This window comes from Oncorhynchus mykiss, chromosome 5 (genome assembly GCF_057628025.1).
Source record: "Oncorhynchus mykiss isolate SJ-2025 chromosome 5, ASM5762802v1, whole genome shotgun sequence".
Classification (NCBI taxonomy): Eukaryota; Metazoa; Chordata; class Actinopteri; order Salmoniformes; family Salmonidae; genus Oncorhynchus; species Oncorhynchus mykiss.
Genome location: NC_143026.1, coordinates 50,551,452 through 50,571,160, shown reverse-complemented (window position 1 = coordinate 50,571,160; position 19,709 = coordinate 50,551,452). Strand labels below are relative to the sequence as shown.

Sequence of the window (19,709 nt, the reverse complement as noted above, 5' to 3'; positions counted from 1 at the left end):
ATAAAAGCCTGAAACTATGTCTGAAGACTGTTGACACCTTGAGGAAGCGATAGGAAAAGGAATCTGGTTCATATCCCTTTAAATCCAGCAACGGGAGGCTATGGAACAAGGAGTTTTCAAAATAGAAGCCACTTCCTGTTTTGATTTTCCTCAGGGTTTCACCTGCAATATCTGTTATACTTACAGACAATATTTTGACAGTTTTGGAAACTTGTGTTTTCTATCCAATACTAATAATAATATGCATATATTAGCAACTGAGACTGAGGAGCTGGCCGTTTACAATGGGCACCTTTTCATCCAAGCTAATCAATACTGCCCCTACAGCCATAAAAAGTTAACACAGTGTCCAAAGAATGGCCAGCTGTATACAGAATGGTGTTGTCTGCGTAAAGGTGGATCAGGGAATCTCCACAGCAAGAGCGACATCGTTGATATATACAGAGAAAAGAGTCGGCCTGAGAATTGAACCCTGTGGTACCCCCATAGAGACTGCCAGAGGTCCGGACAACAGGCCCTCCGATTTCACACACTGTACTCTGTCTGCGATGTAGTTGGTGAACCAGGCGAGGCAGTCATTTGAGAAACCAAGGCTATTGAGTCTGCGATAAGAATACGGTGATTAACAGAGTCGAAAGCCTTGGCCCGGTCGATGAAGACGGCTACACCGTACAATCTTTTATCGATGGCGGTTATGATATTGTTTAGTACCTTGAGCGTGGCTGAGGTGCACCCATGACCAGCTCGGAAACCGGATTGCACAGCGGAGAAGGTACGGTGCGATTCAAAATGGTCAGTGATCTGTTTATTAACTTGGCTTTCAAAGACTTTAGAAAGGCAGGGCAGGACGGAAATAGGTCTATTACAGTTTGGGTCTAGAGTGTCACCCCATTTGAAGAGGAGGATGACCGCGGCAGGGATCTTTAGGGATCTCAGGCGATACGAAAGATAGGTTGAACAGACTGGTAATAGGGTTTGCAAAAAATGGCGGTGGACAATTTTAGAAAGAGATGGTCCAGATTGTCTAGCCCAGCTCATTTGTACGGATCCAGGTTTTGCAGCACTTTCAGAACATCTGCTATCTGGATTTGGGTGAAGGAGAAGCTGGGGAGGCTCAAGCAAGTAGCTGCAGGGGTGCGGAGCTGTTGGCCGGGGTTGGGGTCACCAGAAGGAAAGCATGGCCAGCTGTAGAGAAATGCTTATTGAAATGTTTGATTATCATGGATTTATCGGCGGTGACCGTGTTGCCTAGCCTCAGTGCAGTGGGCAGCTGGGAGGAGGTGCTCTTGTCATTTGAGAAAAAAAGGCTGTTGAGTCTGCTGATAAGAATACGGTGATTGACAGAGTCGAAAGCCTTGGCCAGGTCGATGAAGACGGCTGCACAGTACTGTCTCTTATCGATGGCAGTTATGATATTGTTTAGAACCTTGAGCGTGGTTGAGGTGCACCCGTGACCAGCTCGGAGACCGGATTGCACAGCAGAGAAGGTACGGTTGGATTCGGAATGGTCAGTGATCTGTTTGTTAACTTGGCTTTCGAAGACTTTAGAAAGGCAGGGCAGGATGGATATAGGTCTGTAACAGTTTGGGTATTTGAAGAAGGGGGAGGCTATGGCAAGTAGCAGCTTGGGGTGCAGAGCTATTGGCTGAAGTTGGGGCAGCCAGGAGGGAAGCGTGGCCAGCCGTAGAGAAATGTTTATTGAAATTCCCGATAATCGTGGATTTATCTGTGCCTCAGTGCAGTGAGCAGCTGGGAGGAGGTGCTCTTATTCTCCATGGACTTTACAGTGTACCAAAACTTTTTTGGAGTTAGAGCTACAGGATGCAAAGTTTGAAAAAGCTAGCCTTTGCTTTCCTAACTGATTGCGTGTATTGGTTCCGAACTTCCCTGAAAAGTTGCATATCACGGGGACTATTTGATGCTATTGTAGTCCGCCACAACATGTTTTTGTGCTGGTCAAGGGCAGTCAGGTCTGGAGTGAACCAAGGGCTATATCTGTTCTTAGTTCTATATTTTTTGAAAGGGGCATGCTTATTTAAGATGGTACGGAAATTACTTTTAAAGAACGACCAGGCATGCTCGACTGACGGGATGAGGTCAATATCCTTCCAGGATACCCAGGCTAGGTCGATTAGAAAGGCCTGCTCGCAGAAGTGTTATAGAGAGCGTTTGAGTGATGAGGGGTGGTCGTTTGACCGCGGATCCCATAGCAGATGCAGCCAATGAGGCAGTGATCGCTGAGATCCTGATTGAAAACAGCAGAGGTGTATCTGGAGGGCAAGTTGGTCAGGATAATATCTATGAGGGTACCCATGTTTCTGGATTTAGGGTTGTACCTGGTGGTTTCCTTGATAATTTGTGTGAGATTGAGGGCATCTATCTTAGAGGACTTCTGGGGTGTTGAGCATATCCCAGTTTCGGTCACCTAACAGAACGAACTCTGAAGATAGATGGGGCAATCAATTAATATATGGTGTCCAGGGCATAGCTGGGAGATGAGGGGGTATATAATAACTGGCGGCAACAGTGAGAGACGTATTTCTGGAGAGATTCATTTTTAATATTAGAAGCTCGAACTGTTTGGGCATAGACCTGGAAAGTATGACAGAACTTTGCAAGCTCTCTCTGCAGTAGATTGCAACTCCTCCCCCTTTGGCAGTTCTATCTTGATAGAAAATGTTGTAGTTGGGTATGGAAATCTCTGAATTTTTGGTGCCCCCATCACCCGAGGAACAGAGGAGTAGGATGAGGCTAGCAATACTGGCCGTCTAGTGCGTTGGGGACAGAGAATAAAATATTTCTGGGTGTGGTAGAATAGATTCAGGGCATAATTTGCAGACAGGGGTATGGTGGGGTGCGGGTACAGTGGAGGTAAGCCCAGGCACTGAGTGATGATAAGAAAGGTTGCATCTCTGGACACGCTGGTTATACTGGGTGAGGTCACCACATGTGTGGGAGGTGGGACAAAGGAGGTATCTAAGGCATGTACAGTGGGACTAGGGGCTCCACAGTAAACTAAAACAATGATAATTATACAAGTATATACAAGGCATATTGACATTTGAGAGAGACATAAAGCGAGGCATAAAGCAATCACAGGTGTTGATTGGGAGAGCTAGCTAAGACAACAATGGCTAAGACAACAACAGCTAATCAGCTAAGACAACTACAACAACAAGTAAAGTGGCGATGAATGGGCAGAGAGGGTCGGTGAGCAACACACAGGGCCTGAGTTTTGGGCTAGGGCCGACAGATAAACAAAGGTAAACAAAGTGGAGTTCCGTGATAAATGAACAGTCCAGCAGGCATCAGCTATGTAGCCAAGTGATTGTAGGGTCCAGTGTACAGCAATAGATAGAACAGGGAAGCCGCGGGGTAGTTGTTGCTACGCTGGCACGCGGGAGACACAGCGTTTAAAGTTAGAAGTCTGGGGTAAGCAGAAGCGTCTGCTCCAACATCCGGGAAAGACCGGTTGAAGACACAGCTGATGGAATTACGTCTGCGGACCAGTCGTGGTGGTACGGCAGGGCACCGTGTCGACGAAGGGACCGGGTCAGATGGTCGAAATTAGTATTGTAGTTGTGGTAATTACATTTGCTAGCCTGGAGATACGCCTGGCTCAGGGCTAGCTTCAGGGCTGTGTCACTCAGTGGCAGCTAGCTAGCTGTAATGATCAATGGTCCAGGGTTTACGGCAGGAATCCGGCGTTAGGTCAGGGCTCTGTGCAGGCCAGTCAAGTTCTTCCACAATGATCTCGACAAACCATTCCTGTATGGACCTCACTTTGTGCACATGGGCTTTGTCATGCTGAAACAGGAAAGGGCTTTCCCCAAACTGTTGCAACAAAGTTGCAAGCACAGAATCATCTACAATGTCATTGCATACTGTTGCGACGAGCAAACCCAGATCCGGGATCCTATTTATAGCCTCAAGCTCATTACCATAACGCAACGTTAACTATTTATGAAAATCGCAAATGAAATGAAATAAATATGCTAGCTCTCAAGCTTAGTTAACAACACTGTCATCTCAGATTTTCAAAATATGCTTTTCAACCATAGCAAAACAACCATTTGTGTAAGAGTTTTGATACCTAGCGTAGCATTTAGCGTAGCATTCAGCGCGCAACATTTTCACAAAAACAAGAAAAGCATTCAAATAAAATAATTTACCTTTGAAGAACTTTGGATGTTTTCAATGAGGAGACTCTCAGTTAGATAGCAAATGTTCAGTTTTTCCAAAAAGATGATTTGTGTAGGACAAATCGCTCCGTTTTGTTCGTCAAGTTTGGCTACGAAAAAAACCTGTATCCAGGAGTGTAATTATCCCCACAAGCTCATTAGCATAACGCAACGTTAACTATTAATGAAAATCGCAAATGAAAGGAAATAAATATATTAACTCTCAATCTTAGCCTTTTGTTAACAACACTGTCATCTCAGATTTTCAAAATATGCTTTTGAACCATAGCTAAACAAGCATTTGTGTAAGGGTATTGATAGCTAGCATACCATTAAGCCTGTCATTCAGCATGCAACATTTTCACAAAAACAAGAAAAGCATTAAAATAAAATCATTTACCTTTGAAGAACTTCAGATGTTTTCAATGAGGAGACTCTCAGTTAGATAGCAAATGTTCAGTTTTTCCAAAAATATTATTTGTGTAGGAGAAATCGGTCCGTTTTGTTCTTCACGTTTGGTTGAGAAAAAAACCCGAAAATTCAGTCATAACAACAAACTTTTTTCCAAATTAAATCCATAATATCGACAGAAACATGGCAAACGTTGTTTAGAATCAATCCTCAAGGTGTTTTTCACATATCTATTCGATGATAAGTCACTCCTGGCAATTTGGTTTCTCCTCTCTTCAAAATGGAAAAAATGCGCGCACCTGGAGATTGCGCAATAGTTTCGACGGAGGACACCCAGCTGGTAAATGTAGTCTCTTATGGTCAATTTTCCAACGATATGCCTACAAATATGTCACAATGCTGCAAACACCTTGGGGAAACGACAGAAAGTGTAGGCTCTCTCCTTGCGCATGCACAGCCATATAAGGAGACATTGGTACACAGCGCCTCAAAAATCTGGCTCTGTTCCTGTATGAAATTTCATCTTGGTTTCACCTGTAGCATTAGTTATGTGGCACTCACAGACAATATCTTTGCAGTTTTGGAAACGTCAGAGTGTTTTCTTTCCAAAGCTGTCAATTATATGCATAGTCGAGCATCTTTTCGTGACAAAATATCTTGTTTAAAACGGGAACGTTTTTCATCCAAAAATGAAATACTGCCCCCAGAGTTTCATGAGGTTAAGTTTCCACTTCACTGGAAATAAGGGGCCTGGCCCGAAGCATGAAAAATAGCCCCAGACCATTTTTTCTCCTCCACCATACTTTACAGTTGGCACTATGCATTCGTTCAGGTAGCATTCTCCTGGTATCCGCCAAACCCAGATTCATCCGTCGGACTGCCAGATAGTAAAGCGTAATTCTTCACTCCAGAGAACGCGTTTCCACTACTCCAGAGTCCAATGGCGACGAGGTGTACACAACTCCATCCGAAGCTAGCATGGTGATCTTCGGCTTGTGTGTGGCTGCTCTTCGATGGAAACCCATTTCATGAAGCTGCAGATGAACAGTTATTGTGCTGACATTGCTTCCATAGGTAGTTTGGAACTCTGTAGTGAGTGTTGCAACCGAGGACAGACAATTTTTACGCACTACATGCATCAGCACTCTGTGTTTCCCTTCTGTCAGCTTGTGTAGCCTCCCACTTCGCGGCTGAGCCGTTGTTGCTCCTAGATGTTTCCACTTCACAATAACAGCACTTACAGTTGACTGTGGCAGCTCTAGCAGGACAGAAATTTGATTAACTGACTTGTTGGAAAGGTGGCATCTTAAGAAGGTGCCACATTGAAAGTCACTGAGCTCTTCAATAAGGCCATTCTACTGCCAATGTTTGTCTATAGAGATTGCATAGCAATGTGCTCGATTTTATACACCTGTCAGCAATGGGTGTGGCTGAAATAGCCGAATCTACGAATTTGAAGTGGTGTCCACAAACTTTTGGATATATATTCCGGACTCTTATATTGCTAGTTTTAATATTTATATATTTCTTTATTCCTTTATTTTTTGGGGGGGGATTTGCATGTATTGTTAGGTACTACTGCACTGTTGGAGCTAGGAACATCTGCATTTCGCTATACCCACGATAAGATCTGCAAAATATTTGACCAATAAAATGCTAGTTGATTTTGACTTGAATAGAAGCCATGATTTCAGAAGAGGTCTGTATGGCTTTTGCAAACCCAATGTTCCCTGAAGTATTTTAACACAAAATAAAGCTGTGGAAATTGTTTGAAGGCCAGTGGTTGTAATGTAAATTATATTTCTAAAGTCCTATTTGATTCTTTGTTTGCTATTCATTTAGAGCACATCCTTAGGCATCATCCTCATAAAAATGTACTCTACTGCAGTGTTTCCCAATATCGGTCCTTGGGACCCCAAGGGGTGAACATTTTGGTTTTTGCCCTAGAACTATATATCTGATTCAACTAATAATCAAGCTTTGATCGTTTGAATCAGCTGTGTAGGCTTTAACCGGGGGTGAAACCTTCCTTAGACGTTCCTCCTGTTGGTGATGCAGCAAATCTACACATGGCTATCATAGTGCCATGCTGTCTTCTGCATCATCAGCTCAAACTGGCCCAAGTCCCGGGCTAGGCTATTCTATTCTATCAGCTGTTCCATGCATCACTCTGCCTCCCTGCATTGTTACCCTTTCACACTATTGTCCCAACCTAAACCAAACTGTGCTGGCTCTGATATTTTGACATTGTCCTTTCCAGCAAATGTTTTGGAATAATAAACCAGCTCATTACATCTTGGTTTGGCATGGCTTAACTCAGAGACAGCGGATCACATGTATTGCTGTCGAGGGTTCATTGTCTCTGTGGGATCTCTGATCTGAGCTGTGACTGTGAGACCGAATAGCGTGAGATAACAACACTTTAGACATATAGGCAATAGCAAGGGTATTCTAGATGATTAATAATGTTTGCAGAGCGCCAAACAATGAAATCTTACCAATTATCTAGCTAGGTGATTCAACTGATGATATATGACAAAGTGATCGTCATCGTGTGATCTTCACCCTGGTTAGATGTACAATGCAAGGGATTACTCTGTTCTATGCATTCTATGTTCTGTGCGAAAACGTTCTATTTGTTATGTTCTATGGAAGTGTTTTAAAATGTTTTGATATGTTCATGATATCATTCCACAATTTTAAATTAAACATGTAGCTATGAATTAGGCAAATTAAGTAACAGTGAAATATTGCAGTATACAGTGGGGCAAACAAGTATTTAATATTTGTATTTTATTTCTCCCACTTAAAAATATGAGAGAGGCCTGTAATTTTCATCATAGGTACACTTCAACTATGACAGACAAAATGAGAAAAAAAATCCAGAAAATCACATTGTAGGATTTTTAATGAATTTATTTGCAAAATATGGTGGAAAATAAGTATTTGGTCACCTACAAACAAGCAAGATTTCTGGCTCTCACTGTAACTTCTTCTTTAAGAGGCTCCTCACTCTTTCAATCATTACATGTATTAATGGCACCTGTTTGAACTTGTTATCAGTATAAAAGAAACCCCTCCACAACCACAAACAGTCACACTCCAAACTCCACTATGGCCAAGACCAAAGAGCTGTCAAAGGACACCAGAAACAAAATTGTAGACCTGCACCAGGCTGGGAAGACTGAATCTGCAAAAGGTAAGCAGCTTGGTTTGAAAAAATCAACTGTGGGAGCAAAAATTAGGAAATGGAAGACATACAAGATCACTGATAATCTCCCTCGATCTGGGGCTCAAAGCAAGATCTCACCCTGTGGGGTCAAAATGATCACAAGAACGGTGAGCAACAATCCCCTAACCACACGGGGGGACCTAGTGAATGACCTGCAGAGAGCTGGGACCAAAGTAACAAAGCCTACCATCAGTAACACACTACGCCGCCAGGGACTCAAATCCTGCAGTACCAGGCGTGTCCCCCTGCTTAAGCCAGTACATGTCCAGGCCCGTCTGAAGTTTGCTAGAGAGCATTTGGATGATCCAGAAGAAGATTGGGAGAATGTCATATGGTCAGATGAAACCAAAATATAACTTTTTGGTAAAAACTCAACTCGTCGTGTTTGGAGGACAAAGAATGCTGAGTTGCATCCAAAGAACACCATACAGACTGTGAAGCATGGGGGTGGAAACATCATGCTTTGGGGCTGTTTTTCTCCAAAAGTACCAGGACGACTGATCCGTGTAAAGGAAAGAATGAATGCGGCCATGTATCGTGAGATTTTGAGTGAAAACCTCCTTCCATCAGCAAGGGCATTGAAGATGAAACGTGGCTAGGTCTTTCAGCATGACAATGATCCCAAACACACCGCCCGGGCAACGAAGGAGTGGCTTCGTAAGAAGCATTTCAAGGTCCTGGAGTGGCCTAGCCAGTCTCCAGATCTCAACCCCATAGAAAATCTTTGGAGGGAGTTGAAAGTCCGTGTTGCCCAGCAACAGCCCCAAAACATCACTGCTCTAGAGGAGATCTGCTTGGAGGAATGGGCCAAAATACCAGCAACAGTGTGTGAAAACCTTGTGAAGACTTACAGAAAACGTTTGACCTCTGTCATTGCCAACAAAGGGTATATAACACAGTATTGAGATAAACTTTTGTTATTGACCAAATACGTATTTTCCACCATAATTTGCAAATAAATTCATTAAAAATCCTACAATGTGATTTTCCGGAAAAAAACATCTAATTTTGTCTGTCATAGTTAGTGTACAAATGATAAATTACAGGCCTCTCTCATATTTTTAAGTGGGAGATCTTGCACAATTGGTGGCTGACTAAATATTTTTTTGCCCCACTGTATATTGCAGTAAAAAACAATGAAAGTTATTCATCCACTGCCGAGTGTATGTGTGTTGTGTTCAATCCAGTTTGTGTGTGTGACAGCTCATTAGGCCTTACATTTTTTATCAAATTGATGCTTTCACAACTTCCTGACAATAAATACAAACTAGATAAACAATAAAGTAGCCAAGATGAGGAAACAGATGGAATCAAATCTAAGCCAGGTCATTCACAGATCACAGGTGAGACTGCAGTCATAGAGAGCCACTGTATGCTACAGTTACCCATCTCCCCAAAGGTTAGCACTAGATTAGATTATTATGGCTAATCAGATCCCTCACAGGTGAGCCTACTAAGAAACCTATCCAACGGTCAGCACAGATTATTATGGCTAAAGTCATAGATCGCCACTGGTGCCTAACTAAATCTATCTAAGGGTCAGACTCAAAACAGTGGGTAGTAATGATCTCATCCTAATCCTGACCAATCTTTGCAAGGTTCAAATTGACAGATTTGTATAGGTACAGTGAGACTAGATTGCATCATAAGTGTTTATAAGTCCACAGCTTCAGAAGCAAACCCTAGCCATAACACTAGTCTAACGGATATGGGAATTGTACTCTGCTCTTTACTGCAAAAGCCCAATCATTTAGATTCTAACAGTTTATACTAAGAACTCAAAACTCATTAGCATGATGTTTGGTGGTCCATGAGGAATAATTTGATGTAGTTGGGGATCTAGATTGCAGAACCTCCCCTAACAGTGTTCCCTAAAAGCACCCAAACAGAGATGGGCAGCATCCCAAAGGCACCCTATTCCCTCCATAGGGCACTACCTTCGACCAGAGCACTTGGGATGCAGACATGGTGCTACTGTAGTTCTGTCTGGGAACCTCCTCACAACAGGGACAAGGGTTTTTGGTATCTGTGAGGGCTTTTCCAAATCCTCTTTCAGAGCCACCGAGCAGAACGGAGATATTATGATCTGACACTCTGTGAGTGCAGTGCAGCACCCTTAAAATACAGGCCCAGTGTAGGCATAATCCACCTGAGAGAAATAAGCATTATGTATTGTAAAAATATATACAAGTTTTGAAAATATTAAATCACTTACCTCATGATGGAAATGAACAACATAACATGGAACACCAGGTGCAGGAAACCATTGTTGATAAATAATGATAATAAAAACAAAAGCATAATAAAAACATATAATTTTATATTAAGTAAAGGGTTTACCTTCTCTTGGTACTGCCTGCGGGACGAGTCCAGTGATTGGATGAGAGCGGTGGCGTGGCCGACGAACATGGCGTAGCAGGTGGCGCCCACAATCATACTGAGCATGGTGATCCACAGGTCGGACATGCTGACAGGCGCCCGGGCGCCGTACCCGATACACAGCATGTGGCTCATGGCCTTAAAGAGAGCGTACGAGTACTGCTTACCCCACGAGTCATTCTGTAGGGGAGACAGGGGGAGGATGGGGGAGAAAGAGGGAGAGAGAAGGGGAAAGGGTGGAGTTACCGCGGGCTTGTAGAAGATTTACGGCACAGAGAGAGGAGGATCTTTCTCTTTGTTGGATCACTGAACCTCCACAGAACATCCTGCCAACAAACCTTCATGCTTGGGCACGTTACGCTCACAGAGTGACTAAACCACCACTCCCTCTCCTCCCTTGCTCCCTCATTCCTCCTCGGCCAATGCGTGTAAAACAATTTGATGGCTGGAAGCGGTGCTAATCAACATTGATTACTTCCATTAGCTGTGTAAGAGCTGATGCATAGTTTGTTTTTGACATGGGGATCCTTCACTTCACTGAACTGGACGGAGGAAGCAGAGAGGCGAGGGTTCTGCCTGGCTTCTGCCTTTTCTCTACTGCGTCTCAAATTGCACTATTCCCTGCATAGTGCACTGCTTTTGTAGTCTACTATATAGGGAATATGGTACCATTTGGGACATAACCCTTCTTATGGCTGATTACCACAAGTGCTTTAATGGGATTCAGTGCAGACAGGCAGAAATACAGTCCTGTCAGGACCAAGGCACTATGATTCAGCCCAGATACTATACACCCTGCTGGAGCAAGGCCTAGACTAAGCATCTGGTACATTGGTTTGAATCAATAGCATACAGTATTTATACAACCGCATTCTTCAGCATTGATTCTCAACATAGTCTCCTGATGATCCTTACTGTTGCTGTAAATGTCAATCAATCAAATGTATTTATAATGCCGTTTTTTCATCAGCAGTTGTCACAAAGTTCTTGTACATTAAATGCAAGTGCTTATACAGTGTGGAAATTGAAGCTCTGATTTTGAAAAGCAATAGGGAGTCTGCAGCGACAGCACTGGTAGGTGTGGCATACAAGAAAAGACAACTCCGATGAAAGACAGGGCATAAACCAACCTGCTAAATTCCTGAAGCGAAATCAGATCCTGCAGTTCTAGCATACAGGTTTCAAAGGCTTCCATGTAGGGAGCTGAGAAAATTGACACACTGGAGGTGGCATATAAGACAGCAGCAGAGAAAAAAATACCTGGGTAAAGTACAATAGTTGCAGGCACTAAAGCAACTGTATAAGACAGAACACTTGAGGTGGCTTCCAAGAGAGCGGCAGCAAAAAACCTAGTAGGAATTTGTTATAAAGTATAACAGTATGGTGTGTGACACTGGAGGTGGACACTGGAGGTGGCAAGCACTACAGCAACAGTAAAAGAGAACAAGGAGATGGCATACATGTGGCAGACAAACAGCAGTAAAAGACAGAACATACAATGGATGTAATAAAGTACAACAGCACGGTATGATGAAGCCTAGCACACACTGGAGGTGGAACAGCAGGAAAAGAAAGAACATCAAATGTGACACAGGTGATGCATCAACACCAGTTAAAGACAGAGCACAGGAGGAAGCATTCTAGAAAACACCAATAAAAGTCAGAACATAGAACAAATATTATATTTAGTACAACAGTGTTTGAGACAGTGGGGGTTGGGAGTGACAAGATTCTAGAGGTGCATGAGTAGTTCTCTCTATGAAGAGTTCTGCTGGAGTACTTCCTCTGCACTTTTAGTTCACAGAAAAGAGGAACAGGTGAGAAAATTGGAGGAGTCAGTCACTCAGGAAGAGCAACTACAAGAGACTGTATATGGGAGCTGTCACAGCCGTCTTTCCAAATTGACCTTAGGTGCCTTGCCGGGAGTCATAGTGTGCATCCCAGATGGCACCATATTCACTTTGTAGTGCCTATAGAGGCCTTAAAGGCTCTGGTCAAAATAAATATACTATATAGTGAATAGGGTGCCATGTTGGATGTAGTCACAGATGTAGGGGCCTGTTTGGTGGCTTGCTAGCCATATTATATGACTCTACTCTCTTTTTTATGTTTTAGTTATTTTATAAATCGACATTGAAGTCTTCAAGACTGGTGGCTTGCAAGGGGATGGAATTTATGCCACTAGGAAGTGGGTTAGCAGCTCAGGAGTTGTACAGAATATCCTGACCTGGAGGCTTGTGACATTTGTGACATTTATTTGTGACATTTATTAAGATGAGTAATGTAACAAACAGTTCATTGGGTTCAGGGTTTGGTTGTGTGGTTGCAGCCAAAAAAATAAAGGGGTCAAAAGGTTTGAATAAGTTGGACTTGCTTTGAAAGAAAAAAGTTTGAAGGCTTATTTTTATTTTCTTATACAGTGCATTTGGAAAGTATTCAGACCCCTTGACATTTTCAACATTTTGTTACGTTATAGCCTTATTCTAAAATTGATTAAATAGTTTTCCCCCCTCATCAATATACACACAATATTCCATAATGACAAAGCTTTTTTTTTTTTTTTTTTTGCAAATGTATTAAAATATCTATATATATTTTTTTACATTTACATAACTATTCAGACCCTTTACTCAGTACTTTGTTGAAGCACCTTTGGCAGCGATTACAGTCTCATGTCTTCTTGGGTATGATGCTACAAGCTTGGCACACCTGTATTTGGGGAGTTTCTAACATTCTTCTCTGCAGATCCTCTCAAGCTCTGTCAGTTTGGATGGGGAGCGTCGCTGCACAGCTATTTTAAGGTCTCTCCAGAGATGTTCGATCAGGTTCAAGTCTGGGTTCTGACTGCGCCACTCAAGGACATTCAGAGACTTGTCCCAAAGCCAACCCTGCGTTGTCTTGGCTATGTTCTCAGGGTCGTTGTCTTTCGCCCCAGTCTCAGGTCCTGAGCTCTCTGGAGAAAGTTTTCATCAAGGATCTCGCTGTACTTTGTGCAGTTCATCTTTCCCTCAATCCTGACTAGTTTTCCAGTCCCTGTCGCTGAAAAACATCCTCAATGCATGATGCTGCCACCCACATGCTTCACCCTAGGGATGGTGCCAGGTTTCCTCCAGATGTGACGCTTGGCATTCAGGCCAAGGAGTTCAATCTTGGTTTCCTCAAACCAGAGAATCTTCTTTCTCATGGTCTGAGATTCCTTTATGTGCCTTTTTGCAATCTCCAAGCGGGATGTCATGTACCTTTTTACTGAGAAGTGGCTTCCGTCTGGCCACTCTACCACAAAGGCCTGATTGGTGGAGTGCAGCAGAGATGGTTGTCTTTCTGGAAGGTTGGATGGGGAGCATCAGCTTCTTGGTCACCTCCCTGACCCTTCTCCCTTGATTGTTCAGTATGGCCGGACGGCCAGCTCTCGGAAGAGTCTGGTGGATCCAAACTTCTTTTGTTTAAGAATGAAGGCCACTGTGTTCTTTGGGATCTTCAATGCTGCAGACATTTTTTGGTACCCTTCCCCAGATCTGTGCCTCGACACGATCCTGTCTTGGAGCTCTACAGACCATTCTTTCAACCTCATGGCTTGGTTTTTGCTCAGACATGCACTGTCATCAGTCGGACCTTAAATAGACAGGTATGCCTTTCCAAATCATGTCTAATCAATAGAATTTACCACAGATGGACAAGTTGTAGAAACACCTGAGCTCAATTTCGAGTCTCATAGGAAAGGGTCTGAATACTTACTGTACGTAATTTAGGTATTTGTGTTTTATTTTTTTTATACATTTGCAAACATTTATAAACATTTATAAAAATATGTTCATTATGAGGTATTGGTATTGTGGTATTGTGTATTGAGGTATTGATTCATTTTTTTAAGGCAGTAACGTAACAAAGTGTAGAAAAATGATGTTGCAACCTTTCGATTGCTAGTCCAACGCTCTAACCAGTTCTGGTTCACAAAGACACAGTGGTTGGAACCAAACATCTAAAATTTGGGCTCATCAGACCAAAGGACAGAGTTCCACTGGTCTAATGTCCAATGCTCATGTTTCTAGGCCCAAGCAAGTCTCTTCCTTTTGGGGTCATTTAGAAGTGGTGTCTTTGCAGCAATTCGACCATGAAGGCCTGATTCATGTCATCTCTGATCAGTTGATGTTGAGATGTGTTTTTTTATTTTTTATTTAACCTTTATTTAACTAGGCAAGTCAGTAAGAACAAATGTGTATTTACAATGACGGTCTACCCCGGCTAAACCCTAAACCGGACGACGCTGGGCCAATTGTACGCCGCCCTATGGCCGTGGAATCAAACCAGTGTATGTAATGACGCCCCAGTTTCATCATAGCGCTTGATGGTTTTTGTGACAGATTGACTGACCTTCATGTCTTAAAGTAATGATGGATTGTCATTTCTCTTTGCTTATTTGAGCTGTACTTACCATAATATGGACTTAATATTTTACCAAATAGGGCTATCTTCTGTATACTACCCCTACCTTGTCACAACACAACTGATTGGCTCAAGCACATTAAGAAGGAAAGATATTCCACAAATTAACTTAACTTTTAGCAAGGCACACCTGTTAATTGAAATGCATTCCAGGGGACTACCTCATGAAGCTGGTTGAGAGAATGCCAAGATTGTGCAAAGTTGTCATCAAGGCAAAGGTTGGCTACTTTGAAGAATCTCAAATATAAAATACATTTCGATTTGTTTAATACTTTTTTGGTTACCAAATGATTCCATATGTGTTATTTCATAGTTTTAATGTCTTCACTATTATTCTACAATGTAGAATATAGCAAAAATAAAGAAAACCCCTGGAATGATTATGTGTGTCCAAACTTCTGACTGGTACCGTATGTATATATGTGAACATTTTCAGGAAACTAGGTGTATGTCACGGGCCACTACTTGAAAGGAGAGCCATTTGAACGCATACTTTTTTACAATTAAAATGCGAATGTGAACTTTCATGTACCTTAATAACAAACTTGTATGCCATCTGTAAATACAAATATAATTGTTAAATTACGAGCCTAGTTGGTTTAGCCACATTAAAAGACACCGACCTTCCCGCTACCCATGATCGTCTGAGATCATGAGTGGGCTGGACATGCCGAGCGATGTTTGGATTGGTCTGCCATATAGCACTCTTCTTTCTATTTGAGCTGGTCAGTATGTCCAGGTAATCCTGTCTAACATGGCTTTTTTTTATAAATGTATTGTGTATTAAAACTGCATAAGTGTTGCTCTCTAATTTCTGGAGGATGGAGTTTTGAAATCAGTGGAATTCGAGTATGATAGCTAAGGAGATGGAGAAAACACCTGTCTCCAGATTAATCTTCAAACTAAAGGCAAGCATGGCATCCATGACAGGAGACGCATCCATCCATTAATTATATATACGGGTAAGATAGTCTAGCTAGCTACATTTTCAGATATTACACGTTTATATATTTGACAGAAAGAGACATTTGCTTGGCTAGATATAGCCTAATGTTAGCTAGCTAACATTGAATCTGGTTGGTTAGCTACCTGCAGATTCATGCAGGGTAGTAATGTCATGAGTTGGGATTATGGTTCATTGTTTACCTAGCTAGCTAATGTTAGCTGGCTGGCGCGCTAGTTAATGTTACGTGTATGACCTTATTATTTGTATCTCAGAGCCATTTGCTTAGCTAGCTATGACAGTTCATTGTTAACCTAGCTAGCTAGCTACATGTCTTAACAAAAGACTTCACTATGCAAGTAACCATTTCGGGTGATTTTGGAAATTCAGTCTGGCCATCTACTCCGATTTCAGAGCACTCTCGTCTGAGTGTGCCAGAGCGCAGAATGACTGATGAATTTACAAACGCTCAACACCCGTTGAATATGGCCGGTGTCAGGTAACGTTAGGAAATAAGCGTAATTAAATTGTTGCCAGCAGCACACTTGCAGTCACCAATGCTCTGGATGACATAAAAACAGCCTAACCAGCTCTGCTGGTTGGTCAGAGTGGGGTGTTCAGAGTGGGGTGGTCAGAGTGGAGTAGTCAGAGTGGGGTGTTCTCTCATTATGTATTTCTGGAAGTAGCTAGCCAGCTAACCAATGTTAGCCAGTTAGCTTGGGTGCTTGATTGCCGTTTTGAGGTCAGAACGTTCGGATCAACCCTACTCATCGGCCAGAGTGTTACCAGCAAACAATCTGACAGCACAGTTGCAGTCACCAATGCTCAGGATTACATAACAGCCTAACCAGCTCTGCTAGGGCAAGGAATGTTTAGTGAGTTTTTATTTTTATAACCATTATTTAACTAGGCACTGTCATAGCGCTACATAACCCACTATTATCCTGTTCCACAGGACACCTACTAGACTGGGGTAAGAACTGTGAGTCTAAATGCCTAAGACACCCACCAAGAGCCTCGCCGTGTTCCCCAGCATCCATTGAAACCAAGACGTTTCTGCTCTACCTCCGGAGTATTTTGACCCCTGGGAGGCCTTCAGTAGGAGGCAATCCGTCCATTCCCTCCTCATCATCCATACGACTGCGCCATAGAAGTCCTACCCGGCCCCCCTCCTCCCCGGGGCCGCCTGTACTCCCTCTCAACCTCTGAAGCCGCAGTCATGGACAGTTAAAACCGGGAATCGCTAGAGGCAGGTTTCATCCACTCCTCTACATCCCTAGCTGGTGCAGATTTCTTCGTGGGAAAGAAGGATGGAGGTCTTCGTCCCTGCATCGATTACAGTGGGCTAGACAGGATTATGATTAAGAATCGTTACCCCCTACCCCTGATGTCTGCCGCATTGGAGTTGGCCCACTGGGCTCATTTCTTCACCAAACTGGACCTCCGCGACGCTTACAATCTGGTGAGAATCAGGGAGGGAGATAAATGGAAGACTGCCTTTAACACCCCGGGTGACCACTATGAGTATTTAGTCATGCCCTTCAGATTATTGAACTCACTTACAGTCTTCCAAGCATTGGTTAATGACATGCTTAGGGATATGTCGAATCGGGTCATCTTTGTTTACCTCAATGACATCCTGATCTTCTCCAAGACCCTTCTGGAACACATCTGCATGTCCGCTAAGACCTGAGATGCCTCCTGCAGAGTCAAAAATACATGAAGATGGGGAAGTGTGAGTTCCATGTAGCTCAAGTTTCTTTCCTGGGCACATTATCTCTACCACCGTCATCCAAGTGGACCCTGTAAAGGTGAGGGTGGCTTGCCCGGTCCCACCTCACACAATCAAGTCCAACTGTTCCTTGTTTTTTTATAGGCTTTTTATACGCAACTTTGGTGCTGTGGTAGCACCTGTCAAGGCCCTAACCTGGAAGTCCCAGAAATGTTTTTGCTGGGCACCTGAGGCTGACAGGGCAGTCGTGGAGCTCAAGGGACATTTTACCTCTGGACCCATCCTCGTCCAACCTGATCCTACCCGTCCCTTCGTGGTAGAGGTGGACACTTATAACACCGGAGCAGGGGCGGTCCATTCACAGCAGAACGAGGGGGACAAGAAACCACAGGCATGTGGCTGTTCTCACCAGGGGAGAGCATCTACAGTGCCTTGCGAAAGTATTCGGCCCCCTTGAACTTTGCGACCTTTTGCCACATTTCAGGCTTCAAAAATAAAGATATAAAACTGTATTTTTTTGTGAAGAATCAACAACAAGTGGGACACAATCATGAAGTGGAACGACATTTATTGAATATTTCAAACTTTTTTAACAAATCAAAAACTGAAAAATTGGGCGTGCAAAATTATTCAGCCCCCTTAAGTTAATACTTTGTATCGCCACCTTTTGCTGCGATTACAGCTGTAAGTCGCTTGGGGTATGTCTCTATCAGTTTTGCACATCGAGAGACTGAAATTTTTTTCCATTCCTCCTTGCAAAACAGCTCGAGCTCAGTGAGGTTGGATGGAGAGCATTTGTGAACAGCAGTTTTCAGTTCTTTCCACAGATTCTCGATTGGATTCAGGTCTGGACTTTGACTTGGCCATTCTAACACCTGGATACGTTTATTTTTTTAACCATTCCATTGTAGATTTTGCTTTATGTTTTGGATCATTGTCTTGTTGGAAGACAAATCTCCGTCCCAGTCTCAGGTCTTTTGCAGACTCCATCAGGTTTTCTTCCAGAATGGTCCTGTATTTGGCTCCATCTATCTTCCCATCAATTTTAACCATTTTTCCTGTCCCTGCTGAAGAAAAGCAGGCCCAAACCATGATGCTGCCACCACCATGTTTGACAGTGGGGATGGTGTGTTCAGGGTGATGAGCTGTGTTGCTTTTACGCCAAACATAACGTTTTGCATTGTTGCCAAAAAGTTCAATTTTGGTTTCATCTGACCAGAGCACCTTCTTCCACATGTTTGGTGTGTCTCCCAGGTGGCTTGTGGCAAACTTTAAACGACACTTTTTATGGATATCTTTAAGAAATGGCTTTCTTCTTGCCACTCTTCCATAAAGGCCAGATTTGTGCTATATATGACTGATTGTTGTCCTATGGACAGAGTCTCCCACCTCCGCAGTTCATCCAGATTGATCATGGGCCTCTTGGCTGCATCTCTGATCAGTCTTCTCCTTGTATGAGCTGAAAGTTTAGAGGGACGGCCAGGTCTTGGTAGATTTGCAGTGGTCTGATACTCCTTCCATTTCAATATTATCGCTTGCACAGTGCTCCTTGGAATGTTTAAAGCTTGGGAAATCTTTTTGTATCCAAATCCGGCTTTAAACTTCTTCACAACAGTATCTCGGACCTGCCTGGTATGTTCCTTGTTCTTCATGATGCTCTCTGCGCTTTTAACGGACCTCTGAGACTATCACAGTGCAGGTGCATTTATACGGAGACTTGATTACACACAGGTGGATTGTATTTATCATCATTAGTCATTTAGGTCAACATTGGATCATTCAGAGATCCTCACTGAACTTCTGGAGAGAGTTTGCTGCACTGAAAGTAAAGGGGCTGAATAATTTTGCACGCCCAATTTTTCAGTTTTTGATTTGTTAAAAAAGTTTGAAATATTCAATAAATGTCGTTCCACTTCATGATTGTGTCCCACGTGTTGTTGATTCTTCACAAAAAAATACAGTTTTATATCTTTATGTTTGAAGCCTGAAATGTGGCAAAAGGTCGCAAAGTTCAAGGGGGCGGAATACTTTCGCAAGGCACTGTATTTAACCTGGGAGCTGTTGGCTGTTAAGTGGGCCCTAGAGGGGTGGAGACAGTGGTTGGAGGGACAACCTCATCCTTTCGTGATCTGGACGGACCATTAGAACATGGTCTCCATTCAAGATACCAAGATGTTGAACGCTCGCCAGGCTAGCTGGGCTCTGTTCTTACACAGTTTCAACTTAACCCTAGCCTATCGCCCGGGATCCAAGAATCAGAAAACAGACGCTAATGGGTAGAGGGACTCCAAGCCCATCCCCAGCTCCCGCATTGTGGACCCCGTGATATGAGTATTGAGACCACGGTCTGACAAGCCTAGACCCAAGAACCTGACCCCGGCCGGTGTC

General features: G+C 43.1%; 1 protein-coding gene across 1 annotated transcript in view; it reads right to left on the bottom strand.

Moving 5' to 3' along the window:
- The window catches only part of LOC110523996 (potassium/sodium hyperpolarization-activated cyclic nucleotide-gated channel 1-like), a 210,439-nt gene that overhangs the window by 110,704 nt on the left and 80,026 nt on the right, over positions 1 to 19,709 (bottom strand). Inside the window, exon 4 of the mRNA XM_021603242.3 lies at positions 10,165 to 10,383. Within this exon, the coding sequence (XP_021458917.2) occupies positions 10,165 to 10,383 (219 nt within the window). The remainder of the gene's footprint in view (positions 1 to 10,164; positions 10,384 to 19,709) is intronic.